The sequence below is a fragment of the Sciurus carolinensis genome, chromosome 11 (genome assembly GCF_902686445.1).
Source record: "Sciurus carolinensis chromosome 11, mSciCar1.2, whole genome shotgun sequence".
In the NCBI taxonomy this organism is placed as follows: Eukaryota; Metazoa; Chordata; class Mammalia; order Rodentia; family Sciuridae; genus Sciurus; species Sciurus carolinensis.
This window is the reverse complement of record NC_062223.1, coordinates 33967237-33986674: the sequence shown is the minus strand read 5'-3', so window position 1 is coordinate 33986674 and position 19438 is coordinate 33967237. Positions and strand designations below refer to the sequence as shown.

At 57.6% G+C, this 19438-nt stretch overlaps 1 protein-coding gene across 6 annotated transcripts in view; it reads left to right on the top strand.

Moving 5' to 3' along the window:
* Positions 1-16994, top strand: part of Prdm11 (PR/SET domain 11) — a 69112-nt gene extending 52118 nt beyond the window's left edge. For 3 of the 6 annotated variants that reach the window (XM_047518370.1, XM_047518369.1, XM_047518368.1), the window contains exons 6-8: positions 9074-9261; positions 13113-13739; positions 14790-16994. In XM_047518370.1, the coding sequence (XP_047374326.1) occupies positions 9074-9261; positions 13113-13739; positions 14790-16954 (2980 nt within the window). In that variant the 3' untranslated portion in view covers positions 16955-16994. Of the gene's footprint in view, positions 1-415; positions 838-3249; positions 5203-9073; positions 9262-13112; positions 13920-14789 lie in introns of those variants that run through there. The other 3 variants (XM_047518371.1, XM_047518373.1, XM_047518372.1) reach the window with 3 other exon arrangements.
* The last annotated feature ends 2444 nt before the right edge of the window (positions 16995-19438 follow it).

The window sequence follows — 19438 nt, the reverse complement described above, 5'->3', positions numbered from 1 at the left end:
CTTTCTTCCTTTTTTAGGATTTTTAGGATGCTTTTACATCACATACCTTCCCCCACTTAGAACCACCCCTGAGAAGTTGGTGTGTTGGTACTGCCCTGCTGGACGGGGAGAGGGAGGCAGGAAAGGTCACTTGAACCTCCCCAGCACTCGCTGCTAGCAAGAGGCTAGGCCGGGCCTGCTCCGCACGCAGGACCCGTCCAGCGCCCCCGCCTGCCTGACCCGCATCTCTTCCTCCCACCCTGCCCTCCGTGCGAGGAGTAGTAGAAGGGACCTCTCAGTAGGAGGAGGGCGTGGGGGCCAGGTTGTCCCAGGTGCCTCCTGGCTCCCCAGCTGGGGCTGGCGATTAGGAAGGAGGAGGACCACCCGCCTTGACGGTCATTTACCCAATTGTGCTTTGTGGGATATTCAACCCAAGGAACGTGGCACCCCTGGCTGAGCGTAAGAGGAAGCCCAAGTTCTCCAAGGAGGAGCTGGACATTCTGGTCACGGAGGTGACCCACCATGAAGCGGTTCTCTTTGGGAGGGAGACCATGCGGCTGTCCCATGCCGACAGGGACAAGATTTGGGAAGGCATAGCTCGAAAAATCACCTCCGTCAGCCAGGTCCCCCGCTCCATCAAGGACATTAAGCACAGATGGGATGACATGAAACGGAGGACCAAGGACAAGCTGGCCTTCATGCAGCAGTCCCTGTCAGGCCCCGGGGCTGGGGGCCGGGCCCCTGCCATCGTGCTGACCGCCCACGAGAGAGCCATCGAGTCGGCGCTGCTCACGGCCCGCTCGGGGCGCAGCTTTCCCCGGGCAGAACTGGACGGCACCGACAGCCCTTCCACCAGCTGTGAGTATCCTGCCCAGCCGCTGCCCTCGCCCCCTCCCCGCCCCCATCTCCCCTCCCGCGGCCCCTCTGTCCTGTCTCCGCTCCGTCCCCGCTTTCCCTCCGGAACGTGCGCGGAGGCTGGCATGCCAGGAGCTGTGCTGGCAGCCAGGACGCGGCTGGGTGGTGCCCATGTAGCCCTGCCCTGGGGCAGCTCCTGAGCACGGGGGCGCCGCCAGCTCGAGCTAAGCCCCTGCAGGAGTGATGGTGCAGGGGCGAGGGCTGTCCTGTCCAGGAGGGGCGGGCACAGGGGCGCGGGCTGCAGGGCCCGCTGAGGGTCCCTGACAGGCAGGTTCTTCCCCGAGCGCTGCACGTGTCCCTGAGGTGGGGGGCAGTGGCAGCAGGCACCGTGGGGCTGGGAAGGCCCCCGAAGGAAGTGGCAGTGGGACTGAGCGGTGAGGGCACGGAAGAGTTAAGGGGCCCGAGGCTGCCGTGAGGGGAGGGCGGAGGCGCAGGCCCCGAGAACAGCGAGTACGAAGGCCCCGCATCAGGAAGGTCTTGGCACGTTCCCGGAACATGGGGAAGCCAGGGAAGCCCCAGCGCAGCGGGAGGGGGTGGGCGGGGGCAGGACGGCCCAGCCGGCAGGCCTGGGCCTGGAAGGAGCAGCTCCTTTCTGGTCGCCTGGACCAACTGCGCTGCTCCTGTCCTCCTGTCCACTGTGCCCGGCTGCCTCGGTCCACTTCCCTCTGGCTCTGCCCACCTGGGGCTGCCCAGGCGTCCTCTCCTGTCCACCCCACCCACACTGCCTCTGTCCCCACCCCTCGTCTCCCTGCCTTCCCCCTTCGCTTCCTGTGACTCCGATGGACCTCCAGGCCAGGACGCTGGGGCTCTTTCCAGTTGGGGCACCAGAAGGGAGAGCGGTTGGGGCCCCGGAGCACGCCCTCCCCTCTGCCCCTGCACAGTCCGCCCCCACCCTCAGGCACGGTCCCTGCTGGAGGCCTGGAACAGGGCCCCAGCCAGCCAGCAGCGGGAGGTGGGCCCTAGAGATTCCTGCCTTCCGCCCAGGCCCCTTGTCATGGGGATCTGCTGATTTCCTGTTTGGCTGGGGCTCCCGACAGGTGGCGATTCACAGAGTAGGATTCTCAGGACTGGAAAGGAACATGGAGACCGTCGAGTCTCCTTGTTACGCAGACAAGGAAACAGTCAGAAATGGTGGCTCCAGGTCGAGTCAGACCCGGACTCGATCGCACCCGGGTTGGCCAGCGCCCCGTGGGTCAGGCTTTCCCAGTCTTGGGCTGATTCCACCCAATTAGGAGAAAAATTTTACATTCAGTAAAACCCAGTCCCTGCATCCTGCCCTGCTCAACCCCTCCATCTCCCCGAAGCCTAAGTAACCTTGACCAGCAGGAGCACCCCCACCCTGCCAGGGACACTCGGTGGCCTGAGGCCTCGCAAGGGAGGAAGTAGCCTTAGCGAAGGGGCCTCACGCCTTCTCGCCCTCTCTGGAATTCCAGGGGGGTGACTGCTGTCCCACCGAGCAGGACCAGGAGGCACTGGGCTCTTACTGTGCTGGCTTCAGTGAGACCCTGGGAGCCCTGGGACCATCGTCCTTCCTGTCGTCTCCCAGGGCTGGTTCTGGATGTAGCCCTGACGGTCAGGGTGGCCTGCGTGCTCTTATTCCTGTCATGACAATCTGCCCACGACTTTGTCACCTGAAAGCTGAGACCTGCATGTCTGGGGGCTGGTCCCCTCCCTCTATCTGGTGGCAGGTGGCAGTCTGTCTGATGGTCCCTACGTGATCAAGCACTCGGGTGCGGCGCCTGGGCCTGAGCTGGCTACCGCCCTGGGGGGAGGGGCACGGCAGGGCGGGGCTCACTCTGCACAGCTCTGCCCACCCGCTACTGTCCCTCCCGCCCTCCTCCAGGCTGTGGGCACCCCTGCAGCCATCTAGGACTGCAGATTCCAGCACGGCCACCAGGTGGCCCCAGGCAACTCAGAAATGGCCTCAGGGAGGCTGGAGCTCACAGCCAGAGCACACTGGTGCCCTTGGCAGGGTCACTCCGCCTGCAAGGCACCTGCGTCTTTAACGAGCCAGCGGGGTGGCCCAGGGGCTAGTATGTGGGTAGAGAGATCTTTGACGGTACTTTGCAGCAAGTGAATCGCAGAGGTGAAGTGACATGGCGGAGGTCTTGAGCCACTGGGTTGACGTGCTGTCACTGGGGCTGGACTCTTGCCCCAGAATGCGGCTACTGCCACGGGAGCGACGCATCCTTCTCCTGGGGTGCCTGGCCCGCGCGCCTCGCGTGGGTGGTGCCAGTCCAGGCCGAGGCGTGGCAGGGTGGGGGGGCTGGGTGTTTCCACGGGTGAGTCCGCACCCAGCGCTGCCCGCTGCTCCCTGTGGTAACCATTTGTCCTTCTCTGCTTCTGTCCCCCAAGATGATGAAGATGAGGAGCTCCCTGGGCCCTCGCGGCAGCCTCTGCGGCTGCCCCTGCAGCGGTCTCCGGAGGAAGAGGCCCACCTGGCCAGGCCCACCCTGCTGCGCTCCTCCTCCTCCTCCGACCAGTCCGAGACCGTGGGCCCCAAGCCGGAGGCCCTGCCCAGCACCTCGCCCGCGGCGCAGGCGGCCTGCAGGAGCCCGCGGCCGCACCCCAGCTCGCCCTCCCCAGGCCTCGACTGGCAGCTCCTCCACATCCACGCCCAACAGACCGAGGTGTTCCGGCAGTTCTGCCAGGAGCTGGTGACCGTGCACCAGGACATGGCCAACAGCATGCACGTCCTCGGCCGGGCCATGGCGGAGCTGACCAGCCGCGTCGGTCAGATGTGCCAGACGCTGACAGAGATCCGGGATGGGGTCCAGGCATGTCGGCAGGGGCCAGAAGGTGCCGCCCCCACAGGCTCCGCACCTCTGGCCCAGGAACCCCCCGCGGACGCCCCGCGAGCTCCCCCGGCAGCAGCCCCCACGCGGACTACCAGGTCTCGGAAGAGAAAGCACAGTTTCTAGCCCCGCCAGGCTGTGCTAGGAGACACGGAGGGAGGTGTCTGGCTGTGAGACCGTGGCCAGTCTCTGGGGTCCAGGAACAGGACCAGTGACCCCTGTAGGACTCTGGGGCGCTGGCACCCCCACACAGTGCCACCGGCTCCTCATGCTCTGGGAGCCCGTGTCCAGCCCCTCCTCACCTTTGACGGAGGCTCAACATGCAAGAAAACCCCTGCTTGCTGCTTGCTTGGCCTGGAGGCGCCTCCTCCTCCTGGTCTGTATCCCCTGGCAGCGACCTGGTGGGTGGGAGCGCGAGTGTGGGGGGCCATCTCAAGGGAACCCCGCTTCCAGCCTCAGGGCTCCGCCTCGACCTCTTGACCTCCTGGTCCCTGATCCTGCTGCTTTCCAAGTGGGCGTGGCTCGAGGACACCTGGAGCTCAGCTCTCATGGGCGGGGCCGTCCTCACCTGGCAGGGGCTCTGGGCCCCGTGAGGTGCCTGCCTTGGCCCTGGCTGGCCCTGGTGCAGTGCGCGTGCTCGGCTGCTGTGCTTGCCTTCCGTGGAGGGGGGCGGAGGTCTTACGTTCTTAGGGCACTCTATACTTTTCTCAGGGCGTTCTCAGGACAGCCTGAGAGGCAGCTAAGTTGGACATTATCTCTACCATTCGCATTTCATAGGTGACAAGTGACATAGCCCATTAGTGGGAGGCCAGGACTGTGGATTTGTCCTGCTGCCCTGTCCAGAGCCACATCTGGAGTCCAGGCCAGGGGTCTTGCTCCTTGCCTGGCCTCTGCCCCTGCCTCGGCTCCCCTGGTGGCCTGGGGGTGGTGGCAGTGTCAGGCGTGTCTCCCACTGGGCCCTGGCCCTGGTGTCAGGGCCGTGTCTGGGGAGAGCAGGTTCCAGGGACCCGGAGCCCGTCCGCGCCAGCACGCCTCGCTCTGCTTCTCGGCCGCATACGCACCAGCTCCAGCCGCTCGCAGCTCTGGGCTCCTGTTTCCCTGGGGTGGGGACCTGGGTTCTTAGAGGTAGGTAGGTGTCGGGATGGGGGTGCCCTGCTGCCTCTCCCCTGCTGCTCCCTGGCCTGGGAGGAGATCTCCTGCCCCCAGGGCCACCGTGGGGGTGGGGGGGCTGCTGAACCAGCGCCTGCCCAGGCCCTTCCTGAGTGCTGCTTATGAACCCAGCTGCGTCCACATGGGAGAGCCCAGGGCAGCCGCCATGTCCCTGTGCCCTGGCTCCATCCCCCTACCCTCTGGTTCTTTGGGGGTTCCTGCCCCCCAAACTGAACCCTCTCCTGCCCAACAGCCCAGGGCCTTGATCGTTGCCTGGAACGCCCGCACTCCTCGCTGGATCCCAGATCACCTTCCCGAGTATTTTTGTTAAGATGGCAATAAAAAGAAACTGCTCTCACGCGGTGAGCACAGCCAGGCTCCGGGATCTTTCTTTGGTGTGTACGCTCTTTCTTCGCTTCTGGTGGAAACCTCCAGGCCCAGAGCAGGGCTAGGTGACGGGAAGGCCTGCTGGGGACAGGGCTCCAGAGTCCTTGCTCACCCCGGCCCCACACACTCAGGTGACTGTGCCCAGCCTGGGCCAGGCCCTCAGGGGACAGGGAGGGAAGGCGTGGTCAGAGGGAGGCAGAGCACCCACCTATCAGACCTTCCGTTGTGTCTCCTGTCTGACACCTAAGTGGGATGGCGCTAAACAGTGTGGCCCTGTGTCCCCTAAAAGTTAACTCAGGGTTCCAAGGGAAGATGGTCCTTGCTGGCAGGAGAGCCCAGGGCATCAGGGGCTGTCGTTTGCCAGTGCACTTTAAGGACCACCCTGAGACACGAACCTCCGGGGGACAAGTCCCTGCAGATCCCGGTGTCAGTCTGCTGCAAGTGAGGCCTGTGTATGCAGATCGGAGGCTCCTCAAAGCCACTGAAGTGGCTTCCTCGGCTCCGCTGGGAGTGCCCTCAGCAGAGTGGCCAGGGCATTGCCCTGGCTTGCTGCCAATCACAGAGCTTCTCCCAGGCAGGAATCCCAGGTCTTGACCCGGCAGCCCCTTTCTGGATGATGCTAACTTACCTTTGGCTTTGGACTCTAGACCATCCTCTGCAGGATGACCTTGGAAGTCAAGGCTGCCCCACTTCCAGGAGGGGCAGCGGTGCTGGGAAAGTGGGCCTGGGGTCTCCCGCGACCCCCGAGGTCAGCGTGCCTAGTGGCTCCTTCCTCTGGTCCCAGGGCCAAGGAAGGGGCCAAGTCAGAAGCTGTAACTCTGAAGTGGAGGTCGGAGTAAAGGGACAGGGAGGTGAAGGGTCTCCACAGCTTGGGATGGAAAAGGGCCATATCTGTCTCTTGGCATCAGTGGGGACCAGGAGGCTGGCAGGTGAGGACAGGGAGAGGAAGTAGACCCGTGTGTGGCCGTGAACTGGGCCAGTTCCAGCTTCCTGTGGGGACGCATTCTGGCTGGCTGGGAGGTGTTCCGTCCAAGGTCAGGGCAGGTTCCGTCAGGAGGGCAGGTGCAGGACCCAAGGTCCCTCCCAGCCCAGAGGCTAGTTCACAGGGGTGCAGGGCCCAGCCTGTTCTCCGTCCTCCAGGTGCACCTCCCTGGTGGGACAGTTTCCTCTTCGAGGGAGAGCAGCAGGCTGAGCCCGGCCTTCGCGGGTCCCCTCCCGTGAAGCACATGCCTCGTGGGTTATTTTTCTCAAGTTGGAACTGACAGTCATTTCCTGACCTAGCTAGAAAACATGGTGCCGTGGACAGGACACAGTGGACGACACTCGTGTCCAGTGGACGACACTCGTGTCCAGTACCCGAGGCCCTCAAGGAGGCAGGAATGAAATAACGCATTATCCCCACGGAAGATTCAGTACAGAACCCCTGCCTGCCCCTCGGAGGCTTCAGAGGTGCCGCGTCTGCAGGTGGGGTGCGGACTGCTGGCCGACAGCCCCCGCTCTGCCCAACAGCCCCGGCCGGGCGTCTTCTACCTGCTTCTCAGGGCCTCCTTCCAACACCGGGTGACCCGGCCGCTCAGAGCCCCAGACCTTTCACTCCCTGGGAGCCTGGTGCTCTGCAGGGAGGGCTCTTGCTTACCTGCCCCCGTGTGAGGGGACAGACTCGGCTCTTCAAGGAGGGACTGTTGTGGATGGGGACAGCAGGACTCTGAGACTAGACCAGGCCACTAGGTATTAGCTCAAAATACTTAAATAAAAGGAGACGTAATTAGAGGATTTATTGTACCTCAAAAATCCTATGAACACAGTCTTGGCAGGGGACTCTGCTGTGATTCACCGAGAGCTGCCGTATATTTCGAATTTCAAATGCCAAGTTTAAAAACAACCGAATACAAGATACAGAACACATCGGGTCTGTCTGTGAAAATACCTCGCGATCTACACAAAGGCTTGGGATGCTCTTTCTACACGTTGGTTCTTGAGTAGAGAAACCCCGGGGGTGGAAGGGGAAACTGGCTGGAATCTTTCTCAACCTTTTGACACCCTCAAGAATGGATCTCTGATACTTACCTGTCCCTCAGCTGTCTTTTCCTTTGAAAGCTGAGTAACGGGGAAATGACTCCATCCTTTCGCGCTTGAATCCTTTAGAATGCGACAGGAGGGGAGAAGGGGACAGTGACCTCCTCCCGCTGTGCTCTGCCATCCCAGGGACTTTTGAGAAGGAGGATGAATGGAGTGGAAATGTTTGGCGTTACTGCTCTTGCCTTCAGTGCAAATTACTAGGCTGATTATTTTGGGATGTCCAATCCCAGAGTCTAACTAAATCGGGGAGTGGAAATTATTTCACATATTCAGAAAAAACCTGGACGTGTGTGGAGAAAAGGCCAGCTCTGCATTTGGAGAATTAGGACAACATCTCTGGGCCAGGGTCCTCTTTAAGTTCTCGGCTGACACCATCAAGGTGGGGGGCTTGGAAATAGCCACCAGGTTTTCACAGCTTACGGAGACTGAAGCTGGTGTCTGATTCTAATGAGAATGCAGATGATCCGAGGCCAAGATCCTGGACAAGATGCAAGTGCTTGCTCCCAGGGTGGACTCACCTCTCGGGGAAAGCTGCCAAAGCTGGAGTTCTCTTGCCTCTGCTGGTTCTTAGTTCCTGAGTTCTGTGCTATGTTCCGTTGTCAGTGGATGATTCCCTGGGTCCCAGTGGACGCCTTCTGAGGCCACGCCCCCTCTGAGGCAGATTTGAGTAGATTCTGCAGGACCTCTGAGGGGAGTTCAGGGTGGGTGTGAGGATGTGGGTGCTGTCCCTGGGCGTCTCCAGTGTTGACCCCCAGTGCTGCTGGCCTCTGTGCCTACCACCAATGCTGGAATTAGCATTTGTCTCTCTCTTTTCTTTCTATCTTGGAGACATAAATAGTAAGAGCAAAAAAATCCTTATTGAGGAAAACTGTAAAGTTCAGAAAATCACAAAGAAATCCAATTGGCACAGATCATACGGCGAGGACGCGGGTCTGCGTCCTGCAAGCAGCGTACGGGGGCTGGTTTTTAAAGCGTCGTTGGGACCTCGGGTACGACACTTCCCTCTGATACTCTCACTGTGTTAGATCGCCACGGTTTTGCCACGCGATGGAAGATTCTTTGCAAACATCTTTTCTGTGGATAAGTCACATTCCGTCGTGCGAATGCACATCGTTTACTCCGGTAGTGAAGCCATGTGGGGCGTGGGCTGCGAGGTTGGCACACCCGCGTGCGGTGTATCTGATTGTTCTGGATCTGTGTTGCCAGTGTGTTTCCCAAAGGGCTGTGCGGGTGACCACTGTGGGAGATGCCGCTCATGCCACCTTTACCAATACATGTTATTATCTTATCATTTGGATCTGAAGCTGAGTTGGTGCTTTACATACCCACGTAGAAGCCATGAGTCATAGTGGCTAACCTCCTGTTTGTTAGCTGTGTGTCCTTGGACAAGTTACTGAGCCTCTCTGAGTCTCTCTGACCTTAAATTATTTGGTTAGATTGAGTAGTGTCTGCCAACCTTTCATTGTCTCTTGTTCCCCTGCCTCCTCTGTTCCCATTGGGCATTCTGTTGAGACTTTTGAGTCTCAACATTTTTTGAATACTCTCCCAGGTACCTTGTCGTGAAGGTTCTTTCTGCTAGGTTTTGTGAGATACTGAAAACAGCCCAAAGACCCCTTACCTTTGGAGGTCTGTGAAGGGTCAGGGACCCCTGCAAGTAAGGGAGGTAGCTCCCCTGAACCTGGGGACTTGTCACCTCTCGTGCCCACACCCAACCTGGCAAGCCCTCCACCAGGGTGGCCGTGGTTCTCACCTGTGCCCCTCGCCCCCAGGTACGTGGTCATCTCGCGGGAGGAGAGGGAGCAGAACCTGCTGGCCTTCCAGCACGGCGAGCGCATCTACTTCCGGGCGTGCAGGGACATCCGGCCTGGGGAGCGGCTGCGGGTCTGGTACAGCCAGGACTACATGAAGCGCCTGCACACCATGTCCCAGGAGACCATCCACCGCAACCTGGCCAGAGGTGAGTGTCCCGCGGGGCCAGGCCCATGGGCCTAGCCGGGCCCCCGGGTCTTCCAGAGGTCACCGAGGAGAAGCAAATCCAAGCCCCAGCTGTGGGAGGACGGGGCCATTCAGGACCTCGGGGGGTCCAGACCTGCGCAGGGGTCCAGGCCAGGCAGTGGCCAGCCCAGGTGTTCTCTCCCCTGCCGGCGGTCTCGCAAAGCCCAGCCACACAGCTCAGAGCGCGGAGAGGAGAGGCGACCCCCACAGCCAAGCCAGGAGGCTGGACACACTGAGCCCGTTCCCCCAGCGCAAACTCACGAAAAGATGTCACACTCTGCCAACACCTCGGCAGTCACAGGGACAGAGGACATTGGCTACATGCTCACCGCGTGCTTGCTGGGTTTTGCTCCCGTGTGACCCTTACAGTGGCAGCTTCCCCCAAGGGCGGGGTGGAGCCACGTGGGGACCACGTTTAGAACAATGTGAAGGCCCCTGTGAAACCATTTAATAGTAATGATCCCGCGTAGACGATTAGCCGTGTCTTATACACCGGCAAAGGGCATCCAGGACATACGGGGACCCGCCTGGTCACCTGGCTGGGGAGGCAGCCCTGGGTTTCCCGCCCACAGCTGTGGGACTCCGGGTTCTGCGTTCTAATCCCAATAGCTTCTCAGACAAAACCAATCTCTTCCAGCTTCCTCCTGGGCTCACGATTGGCTGTCCTAGTGAACTGATGTGAAAGAACAGCTGCTTTGGAAGAAGAAGCCTGGGAGGGGGCGGGAAGGGGTCTCAGGCCTGAGGAGGCTGGTGGGCTGGTTGTCCATCGGGCTTCATGAAAATGAGTCATTTGAATGTGGTTTAAAACACTGCCCAGCCCCTGGCCTCCACTCCTACTCCACCCTCCACCTGGCCAGGGTAGCGAGGCCAGGCCCTTCTTTCCAGGGGAACTTCTTCCATTAAAGCCACACATCCAAATGCCCAGAGTCCATCTGGTCCCAGGAACCCAGGCTATGCCCAAGCCCCACCATAGCATGTTTCTGATCAACCTGCGTATTTGAAGTCTGTCACCCAGAAGATGATTGGCGCAGGTGTGGGATGACTTGTTGAGGCCAAGTTATGTTTAAAGACAATCAGAGCAAAGCCAATTGTGGAAAGAGGGCACAGCTGCTGCCTGGCTTGGTAAAAGGTCTCTGGTGACTGATGGCAGTGAGAGGGGACCCAGTAGGCACTCTTACCTCTTGCCTTCTTTGGAACTGGGGGCCAGGCTCGTGCCGATTTCACTGGGGAAGGCATGCTCCCAGGCTGAGCTTGCTGTGGCATCCACTTGACCTCCGGAGATGCCTCCTGTGAAAGTGTCTGAAACTTAGTAGGTCCTCAATCAGTCTTTTCTGCATGGACAAAAGAAGAAGTGAACAAAGAAGCTCAAGACGTTTCCAAAAGAAGCATACCACCAGAAGAAAAGGAAACCGAGAGAATTCCTATCTGAGGATGCAGGTGTCATCCCTTGGCCATAACCTTCTTCTGGATTTGTAATGTCCTTTTTCTGTCCCCAGTGATTTCTTCAAAGCACCTCAAGCTGCATCATCTTCAGAGAGCTGAGACTCAAGGGGACCACTCAGAGGAGGGAGTGGGCTCCCCGGAGTGGTGGCTTAAAAGAGGTGTGACAGACAGGCTTGAAGGGAGATATCCAGAGCTGGGAGATACAGGAGCAAGGCATTTCTGTGACTGGCCAGGCCGAGCAGTAGGAAGTAGGGAGGACACTGAAAGCCACAGTGGGACATGCCACAGCGGTGGGTGTCCTCAGCCCTGAACGAAGCCCTTGGGTGCAGTTATATAGCTTAGTGGCATTTAGATGAATGTTTTTGTAGCTTGTTGCTTTGGCTGTCCCTGGTGCATTAGTGGTGTCTTATGTTGGCATTGCCAGTCATGATCTCGAAGGCGATCCCCTTGCTCAACACTTCCTGGAAGGAGGTTTCTTTGTCATTGGAGACTGGTATGCCAAACCAGGTCAGAGCGTGAGTTATGAGTCTTTATTAGGTAGGGACATTGGAGCCCAGAACTTACCTGAAGAGAGTCTAAATTATTCCTTTGTGGTTATCTTAGAAGGACAGGATGCTTCTCATGCTCATATTCAAAAAAGTTGTTCTGTGATTGACTTAGAGTCATTGACCTACTTTGAGGTTTTGGTTGGGTCTCTTTCCTCCCTATTTCTTGGGAGAATTTGGAATGAGATTCACAATGTCTGATAGTTGTTTCTGGCCAAAGGTTTTTCATGGGAGGGAACCTTAAGTCCAAAACAGCCTCCCACTCACCCTAGGATGTTTGGATGGCATTGTCCTCCCACACAGGGACCTGAGGAATCCCTGGTGGTTTCTGGTCTTGACCTCCCTATCTCCCCAGCTGATGGCTGTCTGTCTGGTCCATGAGAAGGTAGAAGGGTAGCCCTTGATTTTTAGAGATTCCAAATGGGCAAGTGCTTTTTCTGACCTGTAAGACAAATGTGTTGGATTTTTTTTAGAGAGTGCTCTTCATTTCTCCTCTTTTCCATAGCTCAGCTGATGTAGAAATGCAAGCTAGGGAGCCATCTCCAAGAAACCTTGGAGATGAGACTGTTCTCTAAGCATTGATGTGAGGAATGACAAAAGGCATCCAGAACAGGTTCATCCCTTTTGTGTTGTCACCTGTAGGAAACCTGGAATTGTACCAAGGGCGGGGCATAGCACCTGCCTGGCATGGAACATCTGAATTGAGATCCCCTGGCCTCTAGAAAATGCAGCCATGAGAAGCCTCATTTCAGTAGATCTTCAGGTCAAGTCATTTTGCAGTCACATCAGCCAGGGCTTCTGCCCCTCACCTAAGATGCCTTTAAGATTTCCAAGCTCCACAGACAGCTGTTGGAATTTTCTGAAAACTGAAGCAATTCCTCTGTTTCCTTAGTGTCTTACCCTCAGGGAGTATCAGCACTTCCATGGTAGTTTATGATATGATGCTGGCTGTTTTAAAGAGTCAGGCTAAAATAATTTATTATTGGGGAGCTCATCAAAAGTTTGAAGCATCCCAAAGCAATTAAAAGGAAATTGAAGTAATTCACATGATAGAAAGAAATAGAAAAGGAAACATCTTGTGTCAGGTGAGGAAACAGCTGTATGTTGAGACTGCTTTGGGTCATTGTAACTATCTTGTCCTTTATCTTTTTGGAGGTCACCATCTTGGAGCCTTCAGCAACTGTGGGTATCCCTGTCTTCCCTCTTTTTCCAGGCTTAGTCATCAGTGAGAATCACAGATCATGCTTTCTTTCATGTTCCTGGTCTTCTGATTGCTAGGAGGGTTAGAAAAGACCGTAGCTAGGGGACAGACTTTTCCCTAAGCGGGCCATCTCCAGAACAGCCCTGGGGAAGGCAGGAGTGGGGCTCCTGATGTTGCCTGTGAACCTTTTACCAAGTCAAAGCAGCCATCTTCTAATTCCAAGGCTGGAAAGGAAGCCTCTAGGGTTGGGGGAATCTGTTCTCACTCAGCTCTGAGGGATGTTCCCACCCACACAGCTGGATGGGGTGGGACTTCCTCTCCCAAGGACAGCAAGTCCTTTTGAAAGAAGGCACAATTACCCTCCCCTGTCTGTTTCTCTCAACTTGTAAGTGTAGAGTTTATATGCATGAGGCTTCTTTGAAACTGCTTTTTAAAAAACGTTCCTTCCACTTTGCGGGTCCTAGGACCAGTGCCCACCATCCACCAACTTGGTTTTTATCACGCCTGTCCCAAAAGGCTTGTTCCTGTGTCAGCTGACCCCTTGCAGAAGTTCTGCTTTCTTTCTGTTGGTTTCTCCACTTGGGGATTTTCCCCACTTCCTTACACCCTGGTTTTCCTTCCTAGGAGAGAAGAGGTTGCAGAGGGAGAAGTCTGAGCAGGCTCTGAATAACCCAGAAGACCTGAGGGGTCCTGTTCAGCTCCCTGTGTTGAGACAGGGCAAGAGTCCCTACAAGCGTGGCTTTGATGAGGGGGATGTGCACCCCCAGGCCAAGAAGAAGAAGATCGACCTCATTTTCAAGGATGTGCTGGAGGCCTCTCTGGAGTCTGCGAAGGTGGAAGCCCACCAGCTGGCGCTGAGCACCTCACTGGTCATCAGGAAAGTCCCCAAGTACCAGGACGATGCCTATGGTCGGTGTACAACCACCATGACCCACGGCGTTCAGAACATCAGCCAGACCCATGGGGAAGGGGACTGGAAGACCCCCCAAGGGGTTGCCAAGGATCTAGGCCCGCTGGAGGAAGAAGAAGAGGAGCCTTCGTCATTCAAGGCGGACAGCCCCGCCGAGGCCTCCCTGGCGTCCGACGCCCATGAGCTGCCCACCACCTCCTTCTGCCCTAACTGTATTCGCCTAAAGAAGAAGGTCCGGGAGCTTCAGGCAGAATTAGACATGCTTAAGTCTGGGAAGCTTCCAGAGCCCCCTGTTCTGCCTCCGCAGGTACTGGAGCTCCCAGAGTTCTCTGACCCCACAGGTAAGTGGCTGTGGATGCGGTTATTGCCGGAGGGAAGAGCGCACGGGGGCTGTGAGGAGGGCGGCCTGTGGGCCTCCGTCGGAGCCGCCTCCTGGGGGACCTGAGGCGCCTCTCCTCAGGGGTCCACGGCAGGGCTGCTCGCGGCTCTGGTGGGATGCTTCCATGCTGCCTTGTGTCCTCCCCGTCAATAAAAGAAGTTCTGCTGCAGGAGGGGTGTGTCTGTGTTCTTCACCCATTCCTTTCTCTGGTGTCTCACCCCAAAGCCCGACTCTGTCCCCATGCCCCAGCAGGGTGTCCTGGGAAGCCCTCTCGGCTCCCCAGACTCAATCTGAAACATATCCTTGTCTTCTGTCAGGTCTGTCCTGCCCCACATGGTCCTAGCTCCCCACCAAGAGCCTTCAGAGGAGGGGACTTAGGGCCCAGGGCACCTGGCTGCATGGCTTTGTCCTTCCATGCTGGTGCTCGGATCTCGGGGAGCTAGTCGAGACCCGGGGTGGGTTATCAGTGCACCTCTGCGGCGGGGCTGGGCTGTGCACGGGCACCTCCTCCCCTAGCCACACCCCTTAGTTCCAAGTGAGGTGGTGCAGTTACTCAAGCATGCGTCTGAGCTCAAGTGCATTCTGACCCCAAAGTCCCCTGGGGCCATGGCCCAGCTCCTCATTCCAAGGCGGCACGGCTCCTCTGGCCTCAGTAGCCCCGGCCTTCCGCGTGTGACCTGGGGATGTCTGGTGCACCTCCATCGGTTCTGCTCCTCCAGTTTGTCTTTCCAGCCGATGTGGAACATTGCGATCTCCGGAGCACCCACAGGGGGTGGTGAGGGCAGGCAGCCTGGAACACGGTGGGCGGTGACCAGAGGCCACCATGGACTGTCCACAAAGAGGAAAAGTCTCATGTGGAGAACAGGAGTCTTGGAAATGAATTCCTGGCTGGGGTTCCATCCACCACAGGCTGCAGCGCGCTCTCCCTTTAAGGCAGTGTTTCCCGTTCGTTTGGAGAAAATCGATGTTCTTTCCACAGGGCGTAAATGTTTCTTTCACATTTATCTTCCAGCCTCAGAAAGCATGGTCTCTGGCCCCGCCATCATGGAGGACGATGACCAGGAGGTCGACTCAGCAGACGAATCCGTCTCCAACGATATGATGCCCACGACCGACGAGCCGTCTAAGATGTCCTCGGCCACTGGACGCCGAATCCGGCGCTTCAAGCAGGAGTGGCTGAAGAAGTTCTGGTTCCTGCGGTACTCCCCGACCCTCAACGAGATGTGGTGCCACGTCTGCCGCCAGTACACCGTGCAGTCCTCGCGCACCTCGGCCTTCATCATCGGCTCCAAGCAGTTCAAGATCCACACCATCAAGCTGCACAGCCAGAGCAACCTGCACAAGAAGTGTCTGCAGCTGTACAAGCTGCGCATGCACCCCGAGAAGACGGAGGAGATGTGCCGCAACATGACCCTGCTCCTCAACACCGCCTACCACCTGGCCCTGGAGGGCAGGCCCTACCTGGACTTCCGGCCCCTGGCCGAGCTGCTGAGGAAGTGCGAGCTCAAGGTGGTGGACCAGTACATGAACGAGGGAGACTGCCAGATCCTCATCCACCACATCGCCCGGGCGCTGCGGGAGGACCTGGTGGAGCGCATCCGCCAGTCGCCTTGCCTGAGCATCATCTTGGACGGACAGAGCGATGACCTGCTGGCCGACACAGTGGCCGTGTACGTCCAGTACACCAGCAGCGACGGGCCCCCGGCCACGGAGTTCCTGTCCCTGCAGGAGCTGGGGTTCTCCAGCACGGAGAGCTATCTCCAGGCGCTGGACCGCGCCTTCACCACCCTGGGCATCCGGCTGCAGGATGAGAAGCCGACCGTGGGCTTGGGCGTGGACGGCGCCAACATCACGGCCAGCCTGCGGGCCAGCATGTTCATGACCATCCGCAAGACGCTGCCCTGGCTGCTCTGCCTGCCCTTCATGGTGCACCGGCCCCACCTGGAGGTCCTGGACGCCCTCAGCGGGAAGGAGCTGCCCTGCCTGGAGGAGCTGGAGAACAACCTGAAGCAGCTGCTGAGCTTCTACCGCTACTCCCCGCGCCTCATGTGTGAGCTGCGCTCCACGGCCGCCACCCTCTGCGAGGAGACCGAGTTCCTGGGGGACATCCGGGCCGTGCGCTGGGTCATCGGTGAGCAGAACGTCCTCAACGCCCTCATCAAGGATTACCTGGAGGTGGTGGCCCACCTCAAGGATGTCAGCAGCCAGACGCAGCGGGCGGATGCCTCGGCCATCGCGCTGGCCCTGCTGCAGTTCCTCATGGACTACCAGTCGGTCAAGCTCATCTACTTCCTGCTGGACGTAATCGCCGTCCTCTCGCGCCTGGCCTACGTCTTCCAGGGTGAGTACCTCCTGGTGTCCCAGGTGGACGACAAGATCGAGGAGGCCATCCAGGAGATCAGCCGGCTGGCCGATTCCCCAGGGGAGTACCTGCAGGAATTTGAGGAGAACTTCCGGGAGAGCTTCAACGGGATCGCCATGAAGAACCTCAGGGTGGCGGAGGCCAAATTCCAGTCCATCCGGGAGAAGATCTGCCAGAAAACCCAGGTCATCCTGGCACAGAGGTTCGACTCCCGCAGCCGGATCTTCGTGAAGGCCTGTCAGGTGTTTGACCTGGCCACCTGGCCCAGGAGCAGCGAGGAGCTGGTCAGCTACGGCAGGGAGGACATGGTGCAGATATTTGACCACCTGGAGGCCATCCCCACCTTCTCCCGGGACGTCTGCAAGGAAGGGCTGGACCCCCGAGGGAGCCTGCTGACGGAGTGGCGTGAGCTCAAGGCCGACTACTACACCAAAAATGGCTTCAAAGATCTGATCAGCCACATCTGCAAGTACAAGCAGAGGTTCCCGCTCCTGAACAAGATCATCCAGGTCCTCAAAGTCCTCCCCACGTCCACCGCGTGCTGCGAGAAAGGCCGCAGCGCCCTCCAGAGGGTCCGCAAAAATCACCGCTCCCGCCTGACCCTGGAGCAGCTGAGCGACCTGCTGACCATCGCCGTCAACGGCCCGCCCATCGCCAACTTCGACGCCAAGCGAGCCCTGGACAGCTGGTTCGAGGAGAAGTCGGGCAACAGCTACGCGCTGTCCGCCGAGGTCCTCAGCAGGATGTCGGCCCTGGAGCAGAAGCCGGTGCTGCAGGCCGCGGACCCCGGGCCAGAGTTCTACCCAGACATGTAGGCGGCGCTGCAGAGGTCACTAAGCGGTTGACTATTTTTTTAATCTATACTCATAAGCTTTGATATATTATATAAATATATATTATATTATATTATATTATATATATATATGTATATGTATATATATATATATATATATATATATATATAAAACCCACACTGAAAAATTTTTAAAAACCAAGGGGACACATCCACCCGAAGCGACTGGGAGCTCTCAGAAAGGAATAAGGTCGGAAACCGACTCTTGTCCACACACTTGGCAGCTTTAACCTCCGTGGTGACTCATTCCACTGCAGAAGCATGTGCTGGCCACGCGTGTTCCCGCCCGGTCACCAACCGCATAAGCTAGAATGACGGGTCTCTGTCATCACCTCTAGGTAGCTCCTTCTGTTTCTGTTTCCATTTGGGGTGGAGGGAGCAGCTGGGTTGGGGTTTATGTTCTCACCTTTATTCTGTTGGGTTTAATGGTAGGGTGGGATGGGGGGGGTTCTTGGCTTCTTCGTTGACATTCTGGTTCGGCTGAATCGGGTCTCCGATTTCCGTGGTGTGGGTTGGGGTGTCCTCCTCCCCAACCCTACTTCAGCCTGATGGATTTTTAACTCATTTCCTTCACCGTCCCACAAACATAGGTGTTTGTCAAACTGTGAACCCACTGCAGCCCGTCCCCCTCCTGTCCCTGGTAGTGCACGTCTCCTTCTGGGCCCCTGGATTGGAAGATGTTACCTGTTCTATGGAAGGCAGAATGGCCTTGTGACCAAGCTTGCCGTCCAGGGGCAGGAGGAGAGGTGGCTTTCGGCATTCCCGTTTATACGTGGTGGAGGATAACGTGGTAGAATTCCAGTCAGATCCAGGGCTTCTGGGGAGACGAAAAGCCAACAAATCCAGACCCCAACAGGGCAGCGATTTTTGGCTAAAAACAAGTAAAATGAAAAGTATATATTCGAGCGACATGAATTATTTATACTCTGTCTTTATAATCATGTACTGTGTTGGGGTATTCTGTTTTCCTTTATAACCAAGCACCTGCTGTGTCATTAAGGAGCGGAGCTGTCAGTCCAAGTTGTGCCCTGGGTTGTGCATCACTCAAACGAGAGTCCTTAGAGAGGTCGTCTGGGCTGTCCGCTGCTGCACAGCCTGGCAGGAAGGTGGCGGGAGCCTGGGCAGTGTAGCTGTGCCTGTGAGCTTCCTTTTTGTGAACAGGGTAGAGATGTCCCAAAGAAAAGGAGCAAACAGGAAGTGGGACCAGATTCTCAAGGCATCAACTTAGACACACACACACACACACACACACACACACACACACCACAACCACAATATAAGCTTTAGAAATGGCCACTTGCCTACTCCCTGGGCAAGCAGCGGTTTAAGCTAGAGGAGTCTGACCCACGCTCTTTCGGTCATTTAACTACCAGTATACCTCGCAAGGGAGTTTTCAAATATGTGCGTGAGCTGTTAAAACTTCTGTTCATGTTTCTACATCTGGTTTGTATGTTTTATATGCAGAGATCCTATAAGGTGGATGCAGGCCACCCTGGGGAGGGAGGAGGATCTGGACAATGCGTTCGAGTCAGCTGTCTTCTCCCCGCCGGTGCAGGGTGTTGAGCTGGGGCCGCAGGTGAGGCCCCGAGCCCTTGGCCTGTGTGGCTGAGACTTGCTAACACTGGTGGCTTCCCTCCTTCTTGGTGTGTCTGGTCTCTGCGGCCTGGTGCCACCGTATGGAGAACCACAGTGGAAACGTCAGCAACACTGAACGTCGCCGCCCCTTCCTGGTCCCGCCAGTCCTTGTCCTCACAGATCCTTCCTCTCACCCCATGGTCTTGGTGCTAAGATAACTTTAGAATCATTGCTGCTAGTCAATAGCTTTTCATTATAAATATATATATATATATATATTATATATTATTTTTGAAATGTTTTTGTTTGTTTTCAATGGTGATGTATGTAGCATGTTAAAACAAAAAACCAGAAAACAAAACTGGGTTCCTCCAACTGTCCCACTGCCAGGCCTCCTATGCTGCCTTCTTCAACAATCAATGCACCCCCGCCTGGTGACCACCCCGCCCCCAACGCGCACGCGCCTCCCCACCCTCCTCTGAGCAAGGAGAGAGCAGGAAAGGCCCAAAGCCCCTTTGGATGCTTGAAATTCCCAGCCTGGTTCCACCTGCCCGCCCTGAGCTGGACCCCTAACTGGGTAACCCCTAACTGGGGTCACCGTCAAGGCCAAGTGGGATTCTGTTGCAAAGCACAAGGTCCCTCATTCCCCACTCCTGCCTGGGGACTTCTGGTCCCCTCGGGCACACAGACCACTGTCTGGGGAATGTCACCGAACATGGCAGAGACCGAGGTGGCGAGAGCAGGGCTGGTTGGCAAGGTGGCCTCAGGCACGGGGCAGGAACAGTGGGGGGCTCCTCTCCTCTCGCCAACAGTGGCCTTACCCCTCCTTCCCCTCTGAGCTTCCTCGCCCGCTGCACGGGGACCCTCTCAG